The sequence below is a fragment of the Emydura macquarii genome, unplaced genomic scaffold (assembly GCF_026122565.2).
Source record: "Emydura macquarii macquarii isolate MOO-44397 ecotype Brisbane River unplaced genomic scaffold, CSIRO-AGI_Emac_v2 contig_2768, whole genome shotgun sequence".
NCBI classification, from domain to species: domain Eukaryota; kingdom Metazoa; phylum Chordata; order Testudines; family Chelidae; genus Emydura; species Emydura macquarii.
This window is the reverse complement of record NW_027132905.1, coordinates 34,624,967-34,643,165: the sequence shown is the minus strand read 5'-3', so window position 1 is coordinate 34,643,165 and position 18,199 is coordinate 34,624,967. Positions and strand designations below refer to the sequence as shown.

The following is an 18,199-nucleotide window of genomic DNA, read 5'->3' as shown; positions in this document are numbered from 1 at the left end:
GAATTCGAGAGGGGTCAGAGAAGAGCCACAAGAATGATTAAAGGATTTGAAAACATAACTTACAGTGGTAGATTCAAAAACTCAATTTATTTCTCTTAACAAAGAGAAGGTTGAGGGGTGACTTGATTACAGTCAAAGGTATCTACACGGAGAACAAATATTTAATAACAGGCTCTTCAACCTAGCAGAGAAAGTTCTAACATGACCCAATGCCTAGTAGTTGAAGCTAGACAAATTCAGACTGAAAATAAGGTGCAGAGAGACAGTAATTAACCACTGGGACAGTTCACCAAGAGTTGTGGTGGATTTTCCATCACTGGCCATCTTTAAACCAAGGTTGGAAGGTTTTCTCACACTCTGCTCTAGGATTTCCTGTGTGGCAGGTCTCTGACCTGTGCTATGCAGGAGGTCAGGCTATGGCCTTTGATCTATGAATCTAAGTGTGCTCTGGTCTATCATGGATCCTCTCTCTGCTAGGTCTCCGGCTCCCACCTGCGCATCCCCCAGGTCTCGGCGGCTGACTCGGGTGAATACGTCTGCCGCGTCAGCATTGGCTCCATCACCCAGGAGGCAGCGCTGATCGTCACCATCGAGGACAGCACTGGCCCATCCTACTGTAAGCCTGCCCAGCCTGCTTGCATCCCAGGAGAGGCAGGGCTGTGCCCTGCAGCTGCTGCCCCATGGGCAGCTCATGAACCACCCTTCTGGGGAGGCTACCCCTGTCCCCACCCCTTCCTCCCGAAGCCCCACCCCTTCCTTCCCCTCTCCCATCAGAGCCCCACCGCGGGAGGCCTGAGCACAAGCCAAGTCGGCCAGGTGGCCCCAGTGCTGGACGGCCTGAGCACCGCTGGAGCCCACGCCCCAGCACTGCCCCACCCCAACCCACCCTGGCCTCAGGCTGGTGTCCTGCACCCCAGAACCGCCCCACTCCAGCGTCAACCTGCCCCCCCGCCAGAGTTCCAGCCCAGCCTGCCCCAGAACCAGCATGGACCCAACACACACCGGGCTGGCTGGTCCACCCCAGCCCCTGGAACATCACTGGCCTGTGCTGCGCCACGGCACCGGTCCATCCCACTCCGCCCCCACACTCCCAGCCCCCAGAGCACCACTGGCCTGCCCTGCCCCAGCACTGCGGGAGTGGCTGCTGGCCCGGCCTGCCCCAGCAGCACAGCGCTGACCCACTAGGCCTCGGGCGAGCTGGTCCACCCCAGCTGGTTGGCCACCTGTACCCCAGCCCTCGCCCACTTCCACGGAGAGGCTAAAACTGCCACTGTCAGCCCATGCCATGCAGCAGGAGGGGGCGTAGTGTGGGCAGGGCCATGCCAGGCTGTCAGGGAAGGATAAGCCTTCCCTGGCCTTATGTACTTGATGCTGCCTCCCAGGGGCCTTGGCATCTCTGGCAGGTAGCGTGCCCTCTCAGTCCCTGGGGCGGCAGCGCAGGGCAGAGCAAGGGAAACGTGGGGGGCAGCGCAGTATGTGGGGTGCCTGGGCGGAGGGGATCAAACGAGCTCCATTGGGAGACTGGGAATTCTGCTCCAAAGTGGCAGGTGGGGCTTCTTGTGACTGGTGCAGGCTCAGGCCGGTGGGGGAAGCAGTGTGCAGGGACCCCTCCCCAGCACTGTGTGGCGATGCCAGGACGAGGTCTGAGAGGCCCTTCTGGAGCCCTGAGCTGGGGAGTTCAGGCCGTCTTGCTCTGTCCCACCACCTGGCTTAGCCGACCCTGGCCCTTCATTCAAGGGGGTGTGCTTTCGGGCTGCCTGCTATCACCAGCTGCTCTGGGGGGTGATGGGGGATGGCTGGGAGTGGTGGGCTGGACCTGAATCAGGGATCCTCTAGCCCAACATGTCCCTGCCAGCGGGATGAAGGCTGCGGGACAGTTCCCAGGGGAAGGGCTACTGGCACCAGGCCACCTGAGCTGAGGGGCTGCTGCTCCGGCCAAGGGGTGGGGGAGGGACTAGCTGCTGTGGCAGGTGGTTTCTATCTCCAATTCCTCTGCTGTGAGAGGGGACCTCACCCCTAGCCTAACCCCCTCCCCCGGCTCCTCCAGCCTCAGGCGTGGCACCCCCCGTCCAGATCGAGTCATCTTCGTCCTCCATCACTGAGGGACAGACCCTGGACCTGAACTGCCTCGTCCCAGGCCAGTCGCCAGCCACGGTCACATGGCACAAGCGGGGGGGCTCCCTGCCGGCCGGCCACCAGGTAGGAGACAGCCTGGGGGTGGGGCAGGATCTTTCCTGGATTGGTTTCCCTTGCGGGATGCTGGAGCTGCTGCTTCAGTCTCTGCGGAGGAGGAGAGGGTGTGGCTGGCTCTCTGCCCAGCAGGGCTCCGTCTGTGGGATCCAGGCAGGACACAGTTGCCCGTGCAATGGGTGAGCTGAGCATTCACTGAGTGACCTCCCCGTGTCCGAGCCTGGTGGCCCGGGGAAGGATTGGGCTGGTGCTGCCGTGTCTCTGGCCCCTCGGTGGCTGTCGCAGCTGGGATTGGACTTGCCCAGGGCTAGCTGCTGACAGATGGTGCAGCCCTTCCTCTCTGACTCCTGGGCTCCTCTCCCTACCAGGTCTCCGGCTCCCGCCTGCGGCTGGTCCAGGTCTCTGCAGCTGACTCCGGCGAGTATGTCTGCCGCATCAGCACCGGTGCCAGCCCCCGTGAGGCCTCCATCACTGTGAGCATCGCCTCCAGCACCAGCTCCTCCTACCGTAAGTCTGTCTGGCCTGGTGATAGGGCGACTGGTCCTAGGGTCGGTGGCTCAGGGGCTCCCCGGGATAGTCTAACCAATGAGACTCAGACCGAGCCCCACGAACCGCCACTGGCACTTTAATGCCTCTCCTGCAGCTCTTTGCAGCACACAATATTAAACACTGTGTGATTAGCCAAGTTATTAGCCCAGCAGGAGGCTTTTACTGTGTTATTAACCAGTTGGAGTTGATAAAATAATACTGCTTGGTCAGTCACTTTGCTGTGAGAATTCTCGATACAAAAACTAGTATTTCCCCTGCCACCCTGTGTGAATACTGACACGTAGCACTAGTCACTGCAAGCGTGAATTCACACTGCTGTGGCTCTTTGGGATAATGCTGATCACAGGTTTTGCTTCTGAATCCCTGAGGTGTGAGTAGCACTGGTCTAAGCCTGCTTCCCTTCCCCACCTGGCAGGTCTGCAGAGCCCCATCATCTCCATTGAGCCGCACAGCACTGCCGTGCGCCAGGGCGAGGACGCCACCTTCAAGTGCCGCATTCATGATGGCGCCCGGCCCATCAACATCACCTGGAAGATGGCCCCGAAGCAGCAACTGCAAGGTATAGGGCGGCCCTGTCCTGCGCCCCCCACCGGGGCTGAGTTGCCCAGGGCTCCCTGCATCCCTTCGCAGGCCAGCTACAGCTGGCTTCCCTGCACATGGGCAGGACAACATAGGGATTGCAGCCAGAACTGAGCAATGGTCCATGCTACCGGTATCCCTGCCCCATGGTCCAGGATACTGCCCAGCCCCCGCCATACAGGGTCCAGTACCCCTCCACCCTACGGGATCCAATAACCCCCTCCACCAGCATCCCTCCCCTCAGACCTTGTTGTCCTCTCCCTGCCCCCACTTCTCTCCAAGATCCCACGAGAGGATCACTCGATGATTGCCTGTTCTGTTCATTCCCTCTGAAGCAAGGGTTCTCAAACTTTTTTTTCTGGGACCCCTTTTGAAAATATTTCAGGCTGTGATGACCCCAAAAAAGTTACGAACCTCCCCCCACCCCCCGTGCCATGCCACCCACCCCCCATGCCATGCCACCCTTACTTCTGTGTTGCTGCTTGGGGCGGCGCTTCCTTCAGAGCACCCGGCCAGCAGCTGCTGCTCTCTGGCCACCCAGCTCTGAAGAGCTGTTGCTGTCAGCCATGGCATGCGCAGGTGCTGACAGCTTGTCACCCCTCCATAATGGGTCCCGACCCGCAGTTTGAGAACCCCTGTGAAAGCACCTGGCATTGGCCACTGTCGGCAGACAGGATACTGTGCTAGATGGACCATTGGTCTGACCCAGTGTGGGTCTTATGTTCTTATGAGTGCTAGCCCTGCTCCCTCAGACCCACAGCTCCCAGTCTCCTGTGAGGGGCGCTCCTGTCACCTGGCCAGGAGCCTGCAGAGCATAGGCGTGCACACGGGCACACCATAATGCAGGGGTCTCATACATACCTTTTTTATCCAGCCAGCAAACCTTTTTGATGTGGCCCGTGGCTCCGTCTCGCTGTGTTTAAAGCTGCCGCCGAAAGAGTGGAGGGCGCACGATCTTTTGGCGGACGGAGCTGCGAGATTTAGCAGCAGATGGGAACACGCCACAATCTGCTGCCAAAATACCCTCTCTCGCATCATGTCTCGGCGGAGACTATGACGCGGCGAGAATTCCGCCGGCGGGTAATTCAAATGTTGCCTGCCGGCGGAATTGAGTTTGACACCCCTGAGAAAGATTCCCTGGGTGCACACCCTAAGGAAATGTGCTGCGCACGCCTATGCTGCAGAGCCTATGTCGTGCTCCCTTCTCTGTGGGACCTTCCACATGGGGCCAGGATACCTGCTGGGCTCTGCAGATCTGGGGTGTGAGCACCAACAGCCCGCCCTTCCCCGGGCCAAGGACACATGGGCCCCTGTTCTAGCCATGGGCCTGGTTCCCCGGGCTCACACTAGAGTGAGGGCACAGGGGGCTGCAGGGCACAGGGCAGGCTGCAGGGAAGCTCAGCTCCTCCAGTCCCAGCCTGGGCCAGCAGGAGGCACTATAGGCTAGCATGGGAGCCTGGGTGTTGCGGGAGCTCTCTGCTGTGCTGTTGCCAGCCTCTCCCAGCAGAGGGCAGAGGAGGGAGCAGGCTGGCGCCCCAGCCATGGGGGGAGCTCCCAGCAGGGGGCGCTGTTGGTGTTTTAGGATTCACAGCTCAGGTGCTGAGATCAGCTGTTTGCTCACCTGTGTCTGTCCCCTGCAGACAATGTGAAGATCAGCCCTAATGGCTCAGTGATCACCATCTCCAGGGCTCGCCCCAGCAACCAGGGGCCCTATCGCTGTGTGGCTGCCAACCGCTACGGAGTGGCCAACAGTGTGGTTAACTTAATGGTGCAAGGTGAGATGCCGTCGGCGGGGGGAAGCTGGGGCACAGGCAGTCAGGATGCTGGCCTGGGTTCCCAGCTCATCAACTGGCTCCGGAGAGCTGCTGGCTGGCACCCAGCATTGTCATTGTATCACACCGGTCCGGCTCAGCCGCCTCCTGCCCCGGGCAGGTGCTGAGAGTCCTGGCGGCAGGTCCAAACCAGGCTGTGCTACAGGAATGGGATTCTGCGCAGGCTGCGGTGCTCTGGAAGTGGGGCCAACACAGGCCACTTGCCCTGCAGCCAGCGGAGCCTGGGGATGTTCCTCATGCTAGGGGCTGGAGAGCCAGGGAGCCCGTGGGCAGGGACGGGGTGGTCTTGGGATGGGGCAGGTTTAACCCCCGACAGCCTCCCAGCCTGGATCGCATGTCCCTGTCGGCCCCTCTCCCATCCCCCTGACATGCCTCTCAGTGCTTGTGGCCCAAAAGCCTACGGGCTGGCTGAGCAGACTGGGGGGTGTCCACTGGCTGCCCCGCGTGGGCTGCATGCAGATTTCTAGCAGCACTGACCTTACCCCACCCCTCCCCCCGCACCCTCCCAGGCTCTCCTACAGTGTCTGTGATGCCCAAGGGCCCCGTGACGGTGAAGGTGGGCAAGTCCATCAGCCTGGATTGCCTTGGCATGGGCGACCCACGCCCGCTGGTTCGCTGGAGCCGCTTGGGCGTGAGGCAGAAAATAGAGCATCAGACCTTGTTGCCCCTGGAAAGCCAAGCGGTGCTACAGGTGAGCCGGGCAGCTTGGCCTTTGCCCTCTTCATGTGGCCCATGGGACTAGGGGTCACCAGGGGATACGCCCATGGTGGCACTGCAGCCTAGTCTTGCCCTGCCCTGCCCTTCCAGGGAGCAGAGGGCCCTTCCTCGAAGCAGGAGCTGAAAGCAAAGGAACCGCCTCTGCCAGCCCCCATCCCACAGTGCAGGCTTGGCGAAGTTTAGTGCCCACCCTGAGCCAGGGGGCAGCCCTCCATGACTGATCAGTCTGCCTGGATTGCACTGGGACAGGGACCTGGCCTGGCCTGGCCTGCCCCGCAGCTGCTGGGCATAGGCAGACCCCGGGTCCCACTGGCTCCATGCTGATTAACACGCCCCAAAATCCTGGCCTGGGCCTGGCGGATGTGGAAGGGCTGCTGCTGGCTGTGCTCCGGGGCCGTGTCTTGCTATCTATAGCATAGTTTCTCAACCTGTGGTATGCGTAACCCTGGGGGTACGCGAGACACAGGCAGAGGATACGCGGCAAAAAACCCAGTGAACGGAGGTTGGCGGCAGTCACCAGCTTCTCAGGGAGCCGGGCAGCAGCCACCGGCTTCCCGCCTGGTCCCACCTCCTAGCTGGGATGCTAGGCGGCAGCCACCAGCTTCTTGGGATGCCAGGCGGCAGCTGCCAGCTTGGGTAACAGCTGCCCACATCCCAGGTGGGGAGCCCAGAAGCAGCCTCCTGCGCCTTGCGAGCTGGGCTCACAGCTGGGTGGCTGCCACCCTTGCCCCAGCTCTGAGCTGAGAGACAGCCTCCTGCACCCTGACTTGAACATGGGCAGCAGCTGCCTGCCGCCTGCCTACATCCCCAGATCCCAGCCTATGCGGAAGCCTCCTCTGCCCCAGCTCAGTCACACCCACAGGCTTAGGCTGCCCCTGATGCTGTGTCTCTGCTCCCAGTTCTCGGCAGCCAAGCCTGAAGACGCCGGCACCTACATCTGCACGGCCCAGAACTCCATCGGCTCCGCACAGACCCAAGTGGATGTGAGCGTGGAAACTGCCCACGGAAAGCCTGGCGCCCCTGAGATCACAGTGAAGCCGACACTGACAGTGGTAGCTGGAGAAACTGCAACCCTCCAGTGCTCAGCCACAGGTATGTGCGTGCCAGGCAGGGTCTCTGGCTTCCATGGGGCTGCCCACTCGTAGGGCAAAGCTGGTTGTGGGAATTGGGGAGCAGCTCCATGGGGAGGCTGAAGTAGGTCCCACCTGACTTGGAACAGAGATCCATGCCTCCTGTTCCTGCCAGCTCCTGCTTGGCCTTCCCATTCCCCCTCCCTGGTCTGAGGCTCAGACCTGGCAAGCTACACAGGGTCAGGCCTGCTCCATCTGCAGGTGGGAGACTTCGAAGGGCAGCCAGAGTGCTGGTGGGCACTTCTCTCCCTGAAGCAATGCTCTGTGGGCAGCGCTGTGCTGCTGGCTGAGTCCTACCCCTGAGCACTCCCCACCTGGGAGTGCGTGTCACACATCCCAGGGCACTGGTGAACACCCACAAGCCCCACCCCAGCAAAGCCAGGCTCCTGCCACCCACATGAGCCTAGAGCCAGGCTGGACAGGTGACCAGCCAATGAACACCTGCCGAAACCACTGCTAGCAAGCCTGGCTTAAATGGGTGGGTGTCCAGGGGAGTTTCAGAGGGGGAAGCCAGACATTGGTATCCAGGAAAGACAGGCGAGAGCACAGGATTCCTTCCTGTGGTACGTAAGGTTGGGGTCTGCCATTGAATTAGAAGGGTTTGAATAGTCGGTTCAACTTGGGCTGTTAAGTCAAGTTGCCTCAACTACAGATCTGATGGCATGAGCACGGAAGGGCAAAGCTTATCAAGCCAGGATTACGAAGCCGGTTTGCTTTACAATCGACAGGGTTTTATGTTACTTGTTAGTTTTATGTGCTGATTTGTGGTTAATCCACTGACAGTTACACCTTTACCTTGCGGTGACTTGTTTCAAAGGTTACATTGCCATTATCCTGCACCTTTTCAGCTACAAAGAATCGAGACACCTTTAGCCAATTTAAACCATCTTAGTTTGGGTTTAAATGAGTGAATTCCCTGTGTGCTTTGTGGCTGAGTGTATTTTTAAATGAAACATTTTCCACAGGATGATTTATGTCTCCAATACTAACATTTATGTGCTATTAATTAACATTATTCTCTCTTTAACTTTTTTTACTTGTTCCTTTTTTGTGGTTTTATTATTACATTGTAACTTGTGATTGTAGTAGTCAAAGCCAATTACAGCCTCAAGCAGGCTGCCAAGCCAGGTTACAGAAACATTTTGTGCATTCACTTTATGAGCGGTTATTTTAGCTGCTGGTAATTTTGTTATATTTAGGCTTGGATTAGATTTATTATCTAGATTAGATTAGATTATCAGTAAATGTCAGTGAGTGTCGATTTCAACACACACACACACAAAATATTTCAATAATAACTGAAATTTACAGCTAGGCAAAGTAAGAAAAACGCTGCTTGAGAACTAGAGTTTGATTTAAGGATATTTACTTTGTATATTTTGACATGTGATGTTGCCAGTTTGTGGTTTAACCGTTATAAAGCATTAACTATTTGAATTTCAGCATTGACTGTCACTAAGTAATTATTGTCTGATGCCCCCATTGTCTGACTCCTCCATATTTTCCCACAACTGTGAAAATTTAAACTGATAAAAATTGGAAAAAAATGCTTAAAATTAACCATCAATATTATCCATCAAAATTGTAAAAACTTGCATGCTGCCCAGGCGACGTACATTTTCAGTAGCACTTGGTCGCACGGCCCTGTGATCCTCCTGCTAACAGTCTTTGAGCACCAGCCGTGAGGGAAGCTGGGAACATTATACTTACATGGAAACAGTTCCTCCAGCTCTGTGGCCGTATGATGCCATCCAGGTCCATTGTGTGGGCCCGCAATATCAGCGAGGTGAGGCTAGTCCTCATGGCAGCCCCGTGTTCTGAGGAGGGCAAAGGCGGTCTCTCCCCCTACCAGCAGTCTGAGGCGGAAGGAGAGAAGGGTTTACCTCAGGAGCCATCCAGTGGCACTATATGGAGGAGTTAGGTTAGGGATGGTGCCTGGGCTCTGTCTAGCTAGTGATCCAGTCGGGACCAGAGGAGCATTCATCAGTCACAGTGAGGGCAGCCATGCCTCATTCATCAGTTAGTGGCGGGCTCACCCCGGCCCAGCCCTGAGCCTGTTGGGATGGGGCCTGTGTAGCCAGCACTTCACTGTCTCTTTGTCCCCTCAGGCAACCCCTCTCCCACCATCCAGTGGTCCAAGCTGAGGGCCCCACTGCCCTGGCAGCATCAGGTGGTGAATAACACTCTGCTCATCCCCCGTGTGGCCCAGCAGGACTCAGGCCAGTACATCTGCAATGCCAGCAACGCCGTCGGCTTCACCGAAGCCTTTATCACACTGGACGTGGAAAGTAAGGCGCCCGTGCCACATGGGGAGCTAGCCCTGTGCCCAGCACTTTTGTGACCTCAGGTCCCCGTAATTCTGTGGCCATGCCAGCTGGCAGGGGAGTCTGGGGCAGGGCTGCCAAGTGGCATAGCCTAGTGGCTCAAACCGTGGTGTGTGCCATGAGGACGGGCAGGTTAAAGATGAGTTTGCGCCATGGGGATCTAGTGGCTGGGTTGTGTGAAGCCCCTGCCTGCACAGAGCAGCGCCTTGTGCCTTGGGGCACAGCGGGCTCACTTGGGCACCAGGCTCTCACTCAGTTGGTGCTGATCATTGCCTGGCCAGGCCTGGTCTGTGCAGGACTGGGGGACGGGCCATCCAACCCCCTCGTGGAGTGAGGCAGGGCTGCCAGTGAGGGGCAGCACACTGATCACTATGGGCCCCATGTGAGATGAGAGCTGTGGGCAACTACCCTGGCTGGGAAAAGCAGGGCCAGGAAGTGGGAGACATGCAGACCCAGGAGCGCCGAGGATGGAGACCTGCTAAGCCCCCATCACTCCTGCCGGCCATGCCTGCACCACAGCAGCGTTCAATGGCCCCGCCATGGGGCTCCCATCCCAGGGGAGATGTGCCACAGCCTGGCAGCTGTGAGCAGTCGCTCAGGCCTATCTGTCCCACGCAGGACGGGGGCGCGATGGAGTCATGGCTGTGGTGGCCCTGGGAGGGAGGGAACAGCCCCGTGGGAGCAGGTGGTGCCCCAGGTGATGGGGGAGACAGTGCTGTTGAAGGCAGTGCTCGGCTGACCCCTTAAAGCCCCCTTTCTGCCCCCCAGCACCTCCCTATGCCACCAGCCTGCCCGAGGAGGTCTCGGTGCAAGCAGGCGAGGCAGTGCAGCTGCAGTGCCTGGCCCACGGCACGCCACCCCTGCGCTACCAGTGGGAGAAAGTCAACGGCAGCCTGTCCAGCCATGCCGTCCTGCGGGAAGGCACCCTGCATATCAGCCCGGCTGTGCCCAAGGACTCAGGCACCTACCGCTGCCTCGTCAGCAACAGGGTGAGCTCTGCAGAGACCTTCGCGCAAGTCAGCGTCCAGGGTGAGTATTCGGGCAGAGGGCACAGACAGGGACTGGCACTGGGGGAGCTGCCCTGGAGAGTGTGCGGGTGGGGCCATAATGATGCTCCAACAAAGGGGGGAGCAGGTGTGGTCCAGGGAGGGGGACGGCCCAGGGAGGAGGGCAGCCCAGGGAGAGATCAATGGGGTGAGGGGTAGTGGCTAGGTGGGGGTGCAGCCCAGGATGGGGGGCAGCCCAGAGAGCAGAGCGATGGGGTGATGGTGATGTGGCCCCAGGGATGGGGGCAATGGGGCGGCCCGGCAGGGACGGGGCAGCTCCAGGGAGAGGGTCAGCCCAGGGAGCGGCGGTGCGGCCCGAGGGGGAGACGGGGTGGCCCGGGCAGAGGGGCGATGGAGTCACGGTGACACCCGCCATGTTGCCAACCCCAAAGCTCCAGAGATGAGTCAGACCCCAGCCAGTCATGGGACCGGCCCGACGCAGGCGAGTGTGACCAAGGGAACATTGTGGCTTTGCTCCGTCCGTGGCGCAGTGCGGGGCAGGCACAGCGCCAGGGCAGCTGGCCCCAGATCCGCCAAGCCTCCAGCTTCTGCCCAGGCCAAATGGCTCCTTAACTCTCCCCAGCCCCAGCCTGGCTCTGCCCCTCCTGCAGCTGCAGGCTCCCCTCTCTTTCCCTCCCCTACCCATGCCCTGGCAGGGTGCTGGGCAGGTGGGGATGAAGGGCGGGGGGGGGGGGGGGCAGATCGACCCACTGCTCACAGGACGGGGGCAGACCAACTCACAGCTCTCTTCAAGGGGAGGGGTGGGGGAGACAGACTGATCCACTGTTCATGGCGGGGGGAGCGAGGAACAGACCAACCCACTCCTTACTGGGGGGAAGTGGGAAGCAGACCGACCCATAGCTCACAAGGCGGGGAGTGGGGAACAGACCGATCTACTATTAACAAGAAGGGAGGGGGCGGAGCTTTCCTGACCAGCTGGCGTCTTTCTGTTCCCCCTTCCCCTCTTGTGAAAATGCCATGGGACTGCTCCTTCCCTCCTCCCCCACCCTGTGATGGCAATGCCAACCCCGCTGGAGTCATGCTGGATGCCAGCAGCCAAGAACTTTGGGGGCTGCCTCTTAGGTGCCAGAGGCGCAGGCTGGAGGGGCAGGACCGTCTGGCAGGGGCTCGGCGGGTCCCCTCGAGCTCGCCCTGTTGGCTCCAGCACGTGCAGGGATCGGAGCGGGGCCGACTGCCGTCCCCTTGCCCTCCCCCTGTGGCAGGTGCTGTGTTACTCATGCAGCACAGGTCCGCGGCAGCTCCCCCAGCGGCTGGGGTTTGGTGGCCATAGCTGGTACCCTTGTGTCTCGGCCCCCCTGCAGGATCAGCCCCCAGCGCCCCTCTGTCCGTGCAAGTCACACCTCAGAGCGACGTGAAGGGCGTGGGCGGGACGGCCGAGTTCACCTGCTCCGTCACCGGAGACTCCCGGGCGCGGATCGAGTGGTTCAAGGACGGCGGGGAGCTCCCTGCCAGCCACAGCGTGCACAACGGGGTGCTGCGGTAAGGAGGGGCATGGGGCCAACACATGCAGGGCTCCGCCCTCCCTGGGACATGCCTGGGAACATAACCAAAAGGATTCACCCCATGCCCTGCAGAGGGGCTGCCCCCTTCAGCCCAGGATCTCTGCTGAGACGGGCAGCTAGTGCTCATGGGGATAGGACTCACAGGGGCTCTTCTCCCAGGCTTCTTCAGGCCATGAGCTAATTGCCGAAGGATCAGGTGGGAATGCCCATCACTGCAGTACCGACTGGGTGTGCTGTATGGGACAGATCCACCCCCGGATCCTCAGGGATAAGCCGCTGTCTTCAGGGGTGCAGTGTGGGAGCTCCAACCCTCTGTGGCTTGGAGGCATGGCAGGGTGGCACTTCTGGGGGGCAAGGGGGCCTTGGTCAGGGTACGAGGGAGCCAGTCCATCTCTTTGCTGTTTCACTGCAGAATCCCAAACTTGGATCGCGGGTGCCAGGGGGTTTACATCTGCCGGGTGAGCAGCCCCTCTGGGCAGGCCCAGGACAGCACCAGGCTGGTGATCCAGGGTAAGTCGGGGCCCTGGCGCAGGGAGGGGGAGATCACAGACCCTGCCAGCTGAGCAGGACTGTGCTGGCCACACAGCCTGTACACTAGCCACCGCTGCTCCAGAATGCAGGCCAGGTGTTCCTCCTTGGCCTCCCTTCGGGCGCCCCCAGCCAGCAAGTGACACAGCTGCCCCAGCTTAGCCGCTAAAGGAGAGTTCCCCTCACTGGTGCTGTGTGTGGCCTGGCCCTAGAGGGCACCATTACTCTCTCACTCGCACCCTCTGTGGCACGTGGGAAGGTGCCCCCTTGCTCACCTCGTTGCCATCTGCCCCGCCCAGCTCTGCCCAAGGTGATGATCAACATCCGCACCTCGGTGCAGACCGTGCTGGTAGGCGCGGCGGTGGAGTTCGAGTGCCTGGCCATCGGGGACCCCCAGGCACGCATCACCTGGAGCAAGTTGGGCAGCCGCATTCGCCCTGAGGTCATCGTCCGCGGCGGGATGGTGAAGATCGAGCGGGTGGAGCAGTCGGATGCGGGGCAGTACCGCTGCACTGCCACCAACGACGTGGGCGCCGTCCAGTCCAACATCATCCTGCACGTGCAGTGTAAGTGTCTGCTCCCCCGCCCCTCCCCACTGCAGCTCACGATGGCCATGTGCCCTGTTACGTGCTGTACACACAGTGCCCGTTGCAGAACAAAGGGCAGAGCGTCCCTGCATATCGGCTGGGCTGGTGCTCAGGGGTCAGGCAGCGGCCATGCCCTCTACAGGGCAAGCTCTCCTGACTGTGCCCCACACGTTCCACCCCCCACGCTGATTGAGGCCTGAAGACTCTGTTCCCTCTCTGCAGCCATCCCCCAGATTGCAGGTCAGCCTGAGGTCAAGGAGGTCGCTGTGGGGTCGACAGCAGTATTCCCGTGCCTGGCATCTGGCTTTCCTGTCCCGGAGATCAAGTGGACCAAGGTAAATGTCTGATCTCTGAGGAATGCCACCCCCTTTGCCCTGGGCAGTTACTCCTGTGCTGGAGAAAGACCTCTAGGCTCCACTCTTCCGTCCTGCTACGAGGACTCTCCCAATGAGCAAAGAGGGCAGCCTGGGTCCACCAGAACCGCTCTGGGCTTCATCGCAAAAGAGGGAATCTGTGGTGCGAACGGCAGCAGGAGCCCCCGGTTGTGGGAAGTCTCTGGTGGCAGGAGGGCTTGAGTGTCAGGAGCCCCTGGTGGCTGGGCCACCACTGCTCACACCAGAGGGAGGGGGCATGATGGAGGGATTGTGGAGTGAATGCACAGATTGTGGGGGTGGGCAGCTGGTAATGGTTGGAGGGGTGGATGACAGATATATGGACAGATCAGTTGATGGGGGATGGGTGGGTGGATAGGTGGAGTGGTGGCCAGATGGGTGGGATGGGGGATGGATGGGTCGTGGACAAATGAGGAGATAGGTGGTGGTGGAGTGGGTGGCAGATTGTGATGCCCTGGTCTGGCATTTGGTTGCAGCTGGAAGGAGACCTCCCCAAAGTCATTCATCTGGAAAACAACGTCTTGACCATTCCCTCTGTGAAGCCAGAAGACGCCGGGATCTACGTCTGCACGGCATCCAACAGGCAAGGGAAGGTGACAGCCTTCTCCATGCTCAAAGTCCGAGGTGAGTGTTCTGGGCTGGCCTCTCATCTTGCACTAGGGCCCGCGCGATGTGACCTGTGTAGCTGGGAGGGACGTGTCCCTCATGTCTCCCTAGCATTACCACCATTGTCCTTGCGTCCCACTCCCTGGAGGCTCCATGGACGGATGGTGTCCTTCCAGCCGAGGGTGAGGGGACGGGATCCCTTCAGAACAGGCTGGCACCTTAGCAACCTCCCTCTCCTGCTGTGGCATGCACGGCACAGTCCCCACACTGACCCAAGAGAGGACAGGAGACTGAATGTCCTGTCGGATGGAGACCCCAGGCTGCCCTAGACCTGCAGTCCTGAGGAGATCTGCCCTTGGGCCCCTTGCGTGCAGCCAGCAGGGGCAGTGCTGAATGGGCCAAGGCACTCGTGTCTCAGGAGGAAACAATGCTGCCTACACGGTGTTTCGAGCCCTGCCAGGCTGTGGGTACTGGACTCAAGCCTCCGCCGGGCGCTGCTCAGCGCCAGCCTCCAGGTTGGGCTGCACCGTCGTGTGGCCGTGCTCTCCGGTGCCCTCTGCCCATCAGTGATACTCTCCACGGGTATTCTGAGCGAATGCCCAGGTCGTTCCTGCTGCGGTGGCCACGGCAGGTCTGGGAAGTAGTCCTGCTGTCACCGTGCAGAGACACGGCCACTGGCTGCGTAGGGTCATGTGGTGCCATCTCTGGACGCCCGGCCATGTCTGTCAGGGTCACAATAGCCACAGGAGGGGGTGGCTGTGGAAGTGCCTATCACAGGTGGGTGGAGGGGTGTTCCAACCTTCCTCCGGAGAGCTGTAACCACTTTCTGCTGTGAAGTGACCGACGCGGGCCATCACGGAGGTGGAATGGCTGGTGGGAGAGTCCACAGAAATGGCTCTGCCGTATTTTCCATGAGGATTGGCGCTAACAATGTTGTAGCTTCTTATGGTCACCTACTGGCAAGGGAGGGAGGTAATGGGGGTCTGCAGTTCTCAAGCTGGGGGCTGAGCTCTCCCTGTCCAGGGGAACAGGCTCTGGCATCTCTCCGACCCTGTCCCTGCGATTCATCACAGTGGAGGTGGCAGCCGCGGGCCTGCCCACGCACACTGCTGTGGACTGCTGTGCGGCCCAGCCCTTCCTGTGGAGCCGTTGAAAGCCACAGGCCCCTCTGGACTGGCAGGCCAGGATCCCAGAGCCCAGCCCTAGCAGGGAGCAGGGATCCTGCTCCCCACGTGTGGCTCTGACTCGTGACAGGAGCTGCCCAAGGACCAGTGTCCGTCTGCGCTGTTGGGGCTGGGGAGGCTCCAGGCCCTGCCCCCCCTCGGCACGACGCTCTATTCCGTCCCACGCTGACCTTCTCCCTCATTGCACAATTGCAGAGCGGGTGGTGCCATATTTCACCCAGAACCCTCAGGCCTTCCTCACCTTGCCCACCATCAAGGACGCCTACAAGAAGTTTGAGATCCAGATCACCTTCCGGCCAGACACTGCTGATGGTGAGCCGAGGCCACCCGCCTGGGGCGCTGCCTTGCCCTGGGCGCGAGGGGTGGGACCTGAGCCAGGGCAGAGATGGAGGGTGATTGTGGAGGAAGGGGGGAGCTGAGGGGCTTCTCACCACTGCACTGGTAGCCCCCGCCTCTGGGTGTAGCTCAGGGGCCCTTCTGGCACACATGCCACGCTCCTCTTTTGACTGCTCCTGCCTCTTCGCGAGCCGGGATCATTTCACTCACCCGCCTCTTTTTCCTCCCTTCTCTCTCCATCCTTGTCCCTCTTGCCTCCTTTGTGCCCTTTTCCATCTCTCCTCTCCGGCCCGCTGGGTTGCCCTCTCCCCCTCTAGCTCTCATTCTGTACTCAGGTAAGTCTGCACTCTGCTGCCTGATGCTCTCTCACAGCCACCCTGGGGCCAGGGGCGTGGGAGCCAGCACCCCACGGGTGGCTAAGCTGAAACTCGGCACAGACTAACTGAGTGACTGGGGCAGGCCGGGGCCGGGCGTGCCCTCGTGTGTCTAACTCCTACTAGCCACGGCTGCCGCTTAATCTCCATTGCATCGTCCCAGTGATGTCACTCGCCAGGAAGTGACATCATCCCGGGGCACTAGGTCCCCAGCTCTCCTGCAGGCTGGATGAAGCGGCTCCTGGGTTACCAGGTTAATCCACGCTGCAGCTCCCTGCCTGACCTGGTGGGCCTCAGGGAGTGGGCAGAACTGATGGGTTGAGTCTGTTCATGGGAACACCTTCCAGAGACTGCCATGTAGATACAGGATAAGAACCTACTACTGCTGCCAATGAATGAAACCTGTTGGCACGGGGGGTTAGAGCCCTGTGTTTCTGGCTCCATCCCCACCACTGAGACACGGTGGGCATGGCTCCAAAGGGCCCAAAGAAGCTGACAGCTGCAGAGGGTGGGTGTAACTGGTGCTGACGAGGCCCCAGGCTGCCCCGGGGCTGGACTTTGCTTGCCCATGGACTGGGCCTTCCTGCCCTTTGCAGCCCCTTTGTGGCTCGGAGTTTGGGGGTGAAAATCCAGGGGATCCCTGTGCCTCTGCTTCTTTCCCCCCTTCCTTTCCCTGCACCTGCCTCTCCCTTGCCCACCTCCGCTGGCTGGGGAGCTGCCTCCTTTATTGTGGGATAAAGGCCCTGCCACTAGAGGAATGAGAGTTAAACACCTGCCCCTGCCTGCACTCCACTGACCCCCATGGGCCACAAAGCCCCAGGGCTCCCACGGCGTCAACCCCTCTCCCTCCAGATCTTGCCTCTTCGCTAGCTGGGAATGCCCCGCCACTGCTGTGGGGGTACCCTGAGACCTAGTGCTGATCAGCATCTCTTGCCAGCAGCTAAGCCATGAGCAGAGGACAGGGACCTCTCCCTCGCCTGGGCCCTGCTTTCCAGCTGTACTGCCCTCACCCGGCTGGTCTGCTCCCGTCACCGCCCACCCAGTGTAGCAGCGCCAAGCCTCTGCGACTCACCCATCGCAGCTCAATGGGAAGCCCCTGTGGGCCCTGGCTCTGCTGATCTATAGGAAATGCCCTGGGTTGGGGCCTCTGCTGCAGGGGTACCTCTGCCAGCGAGTGGGGCTGCCAACGGCAGACACAATGCCCAGTGCTCTCCGTTCCCACTCCAGGGCATGCAGCTCAGTCCCCTCTGCTCAGCTGTGATCTGGGCCCCACAGCTCTGGTATTGCCCCCACTCCAGTCTGCCACAGTGCTATCACTGATGCCTGAGCATCTCTCACGGTGAGCTGGGGATGGGGGCTGAGTAGTGGCTGCTTCTGCCTGTGATCTGGAACCTCCCTGCCCAACATTTGTTGGCTCGGGTGTGGTGCTCACAAGCTCCCCCACCCCCCACCCAGCAACCCCTGCTCACCCTCTGTGCTTTTGCAGGGATGCTGTTGTACAACGGGCAGAAGAAGAGCACCGGTGCTGACTTCGTGTCCTTTGGGCTGGTGGGAGGCCGCCCAGAATTCAGGTGAGACCAGGTGATGCTGTATCCCTCTCCAGAGCCAAGCCCTTCCACCAGCGCTGAGCCCCTCCTGAATCCATGCCTCAAAACCAACGGGGCTCCCATCCCTCAGCCCAGGGTCCTGCCCACGGCTCCGACTGGCAGAGCTGTTGAACTGGCCACCTGGACCCGCTCGCTAGTTCTGAAATCCCAGCTGCCCCAACAGCGTCTCCCCCAGGATCTGCAGCATGGCACACACTGGCGATGTGGGGAAAGCCACATAAAGCACCTCTCATGGCTCGGGCTGCTTCACACCGACCCATCCTGAACCGCTGCTGTGTGCCGATGGCAGCTGAGCATTGTGAAGTGCCAGGGACAGGGAGGGTGGGCGGACGGCATCTGCTCCCTTCCCTGTCTCCAGCACGCTTGATGTTGCAGGTTTGATGCCGGCTCGGGCATGGCCACAATCCGGCACCCAGCACCGATCCGACTTGGGGAGTTCCACACGGTCCGGCTGTACCGGAACCTCACCCAGGGCTCCCTGGTGCTGGATAGCCACCCTCCTGTCAATGGCACGTCCCAGGTAAGAGAACGCTCATGGGGCCGCATAGCCTGGGGCCTGGCCTTGCTCCTGACGGGATTTGGGCCCTGGCCGTGCCATGCTGGCTCTGACACCTTGCAGGGGCGCTGTGCCTGGGACAGCTCAGCCGCGGAGACACAGGGAGGCCAGCTGGCTGGGGCTGTCTCTGCACAATGCA

At 60.4% G+C, this 18,199-nt stretch overlaps 1 protein-coding gene across 7 annotated transcripts in view; it reads left to right on the top strand.

Annotated features, from left to right (window-relative positions):
• Positions 1–18,199, top strand: part of HSPG2 (heparan sulfate proteoglycan 2) — a 144,257-nt gene that overhangs the window by 113,395 nt on the left and 12,663 nt on the right. For 5 of the 7 annotated variants that reach the window (XM_067567006.1, XM_067567010.1, XM_067567007.1 and 2 more), the window contains 18 exons: positions 478–616; positions 2,048–2,199; positions 2,559–2,697; positions 3,155–3,298; positions 4,959–5,093; positions 5,660–5,841; positions 6,767–6,959; positions 9,106–9,285; positions 10,090–10,350; positions 11,690–11,867; positions 12,303–12,400; positions 12,718–12,984; positions 13,228–13,340; positions 13,874–14,021; positions 15,383–15,499; positions 15,841–15,858; positions 17,384–17,468; positions 17,880–18,024. In XM_067567006.1, the coding sequence (XP_067423107.1) occupies positions 478–616; positions 2,048–2,199; positions 2,559–2,697; positions 3,155–3,298; positions 4,959–5,093; positions 5,660–5,841; positions 6,767–6,959; positions 9,106–9,285; positions 10,090–10,350; positions 11,690–11,867; positions 12,303–12,400; positions 12,718–12,984; positions 13,228–13,340; positions 13,874–14,021; positions 15,383–15,499; positions 15,841–15,858; positions 17,384–17,468; positions 17,880–18,024 (2,694 nt within the window). The remainder of the gene's footprint in view (positions 1–477; positions 617–2,047; positions 2,200–2,558; positions 2,698–3,154; positions 3,299–4,958; positions 5,094–5,659; positions 5,842–6,766; positions 6,960–9,105; positions 9,286–10,089; positions 10,351–11,689; positions 11,868–12,302; positions 12,401–12,717; positions 12,985–13,227; positions 13,341–13,873; positions 14,022–15,382; positions 15,500–15,840; positions 15,859–17,383; positions 17,469–17,879; positions 18,025–18,199) is intronic. The other 2 variants (XM_067567008.1, XM_067567005.1) reach the window with 1 other exon arrangement.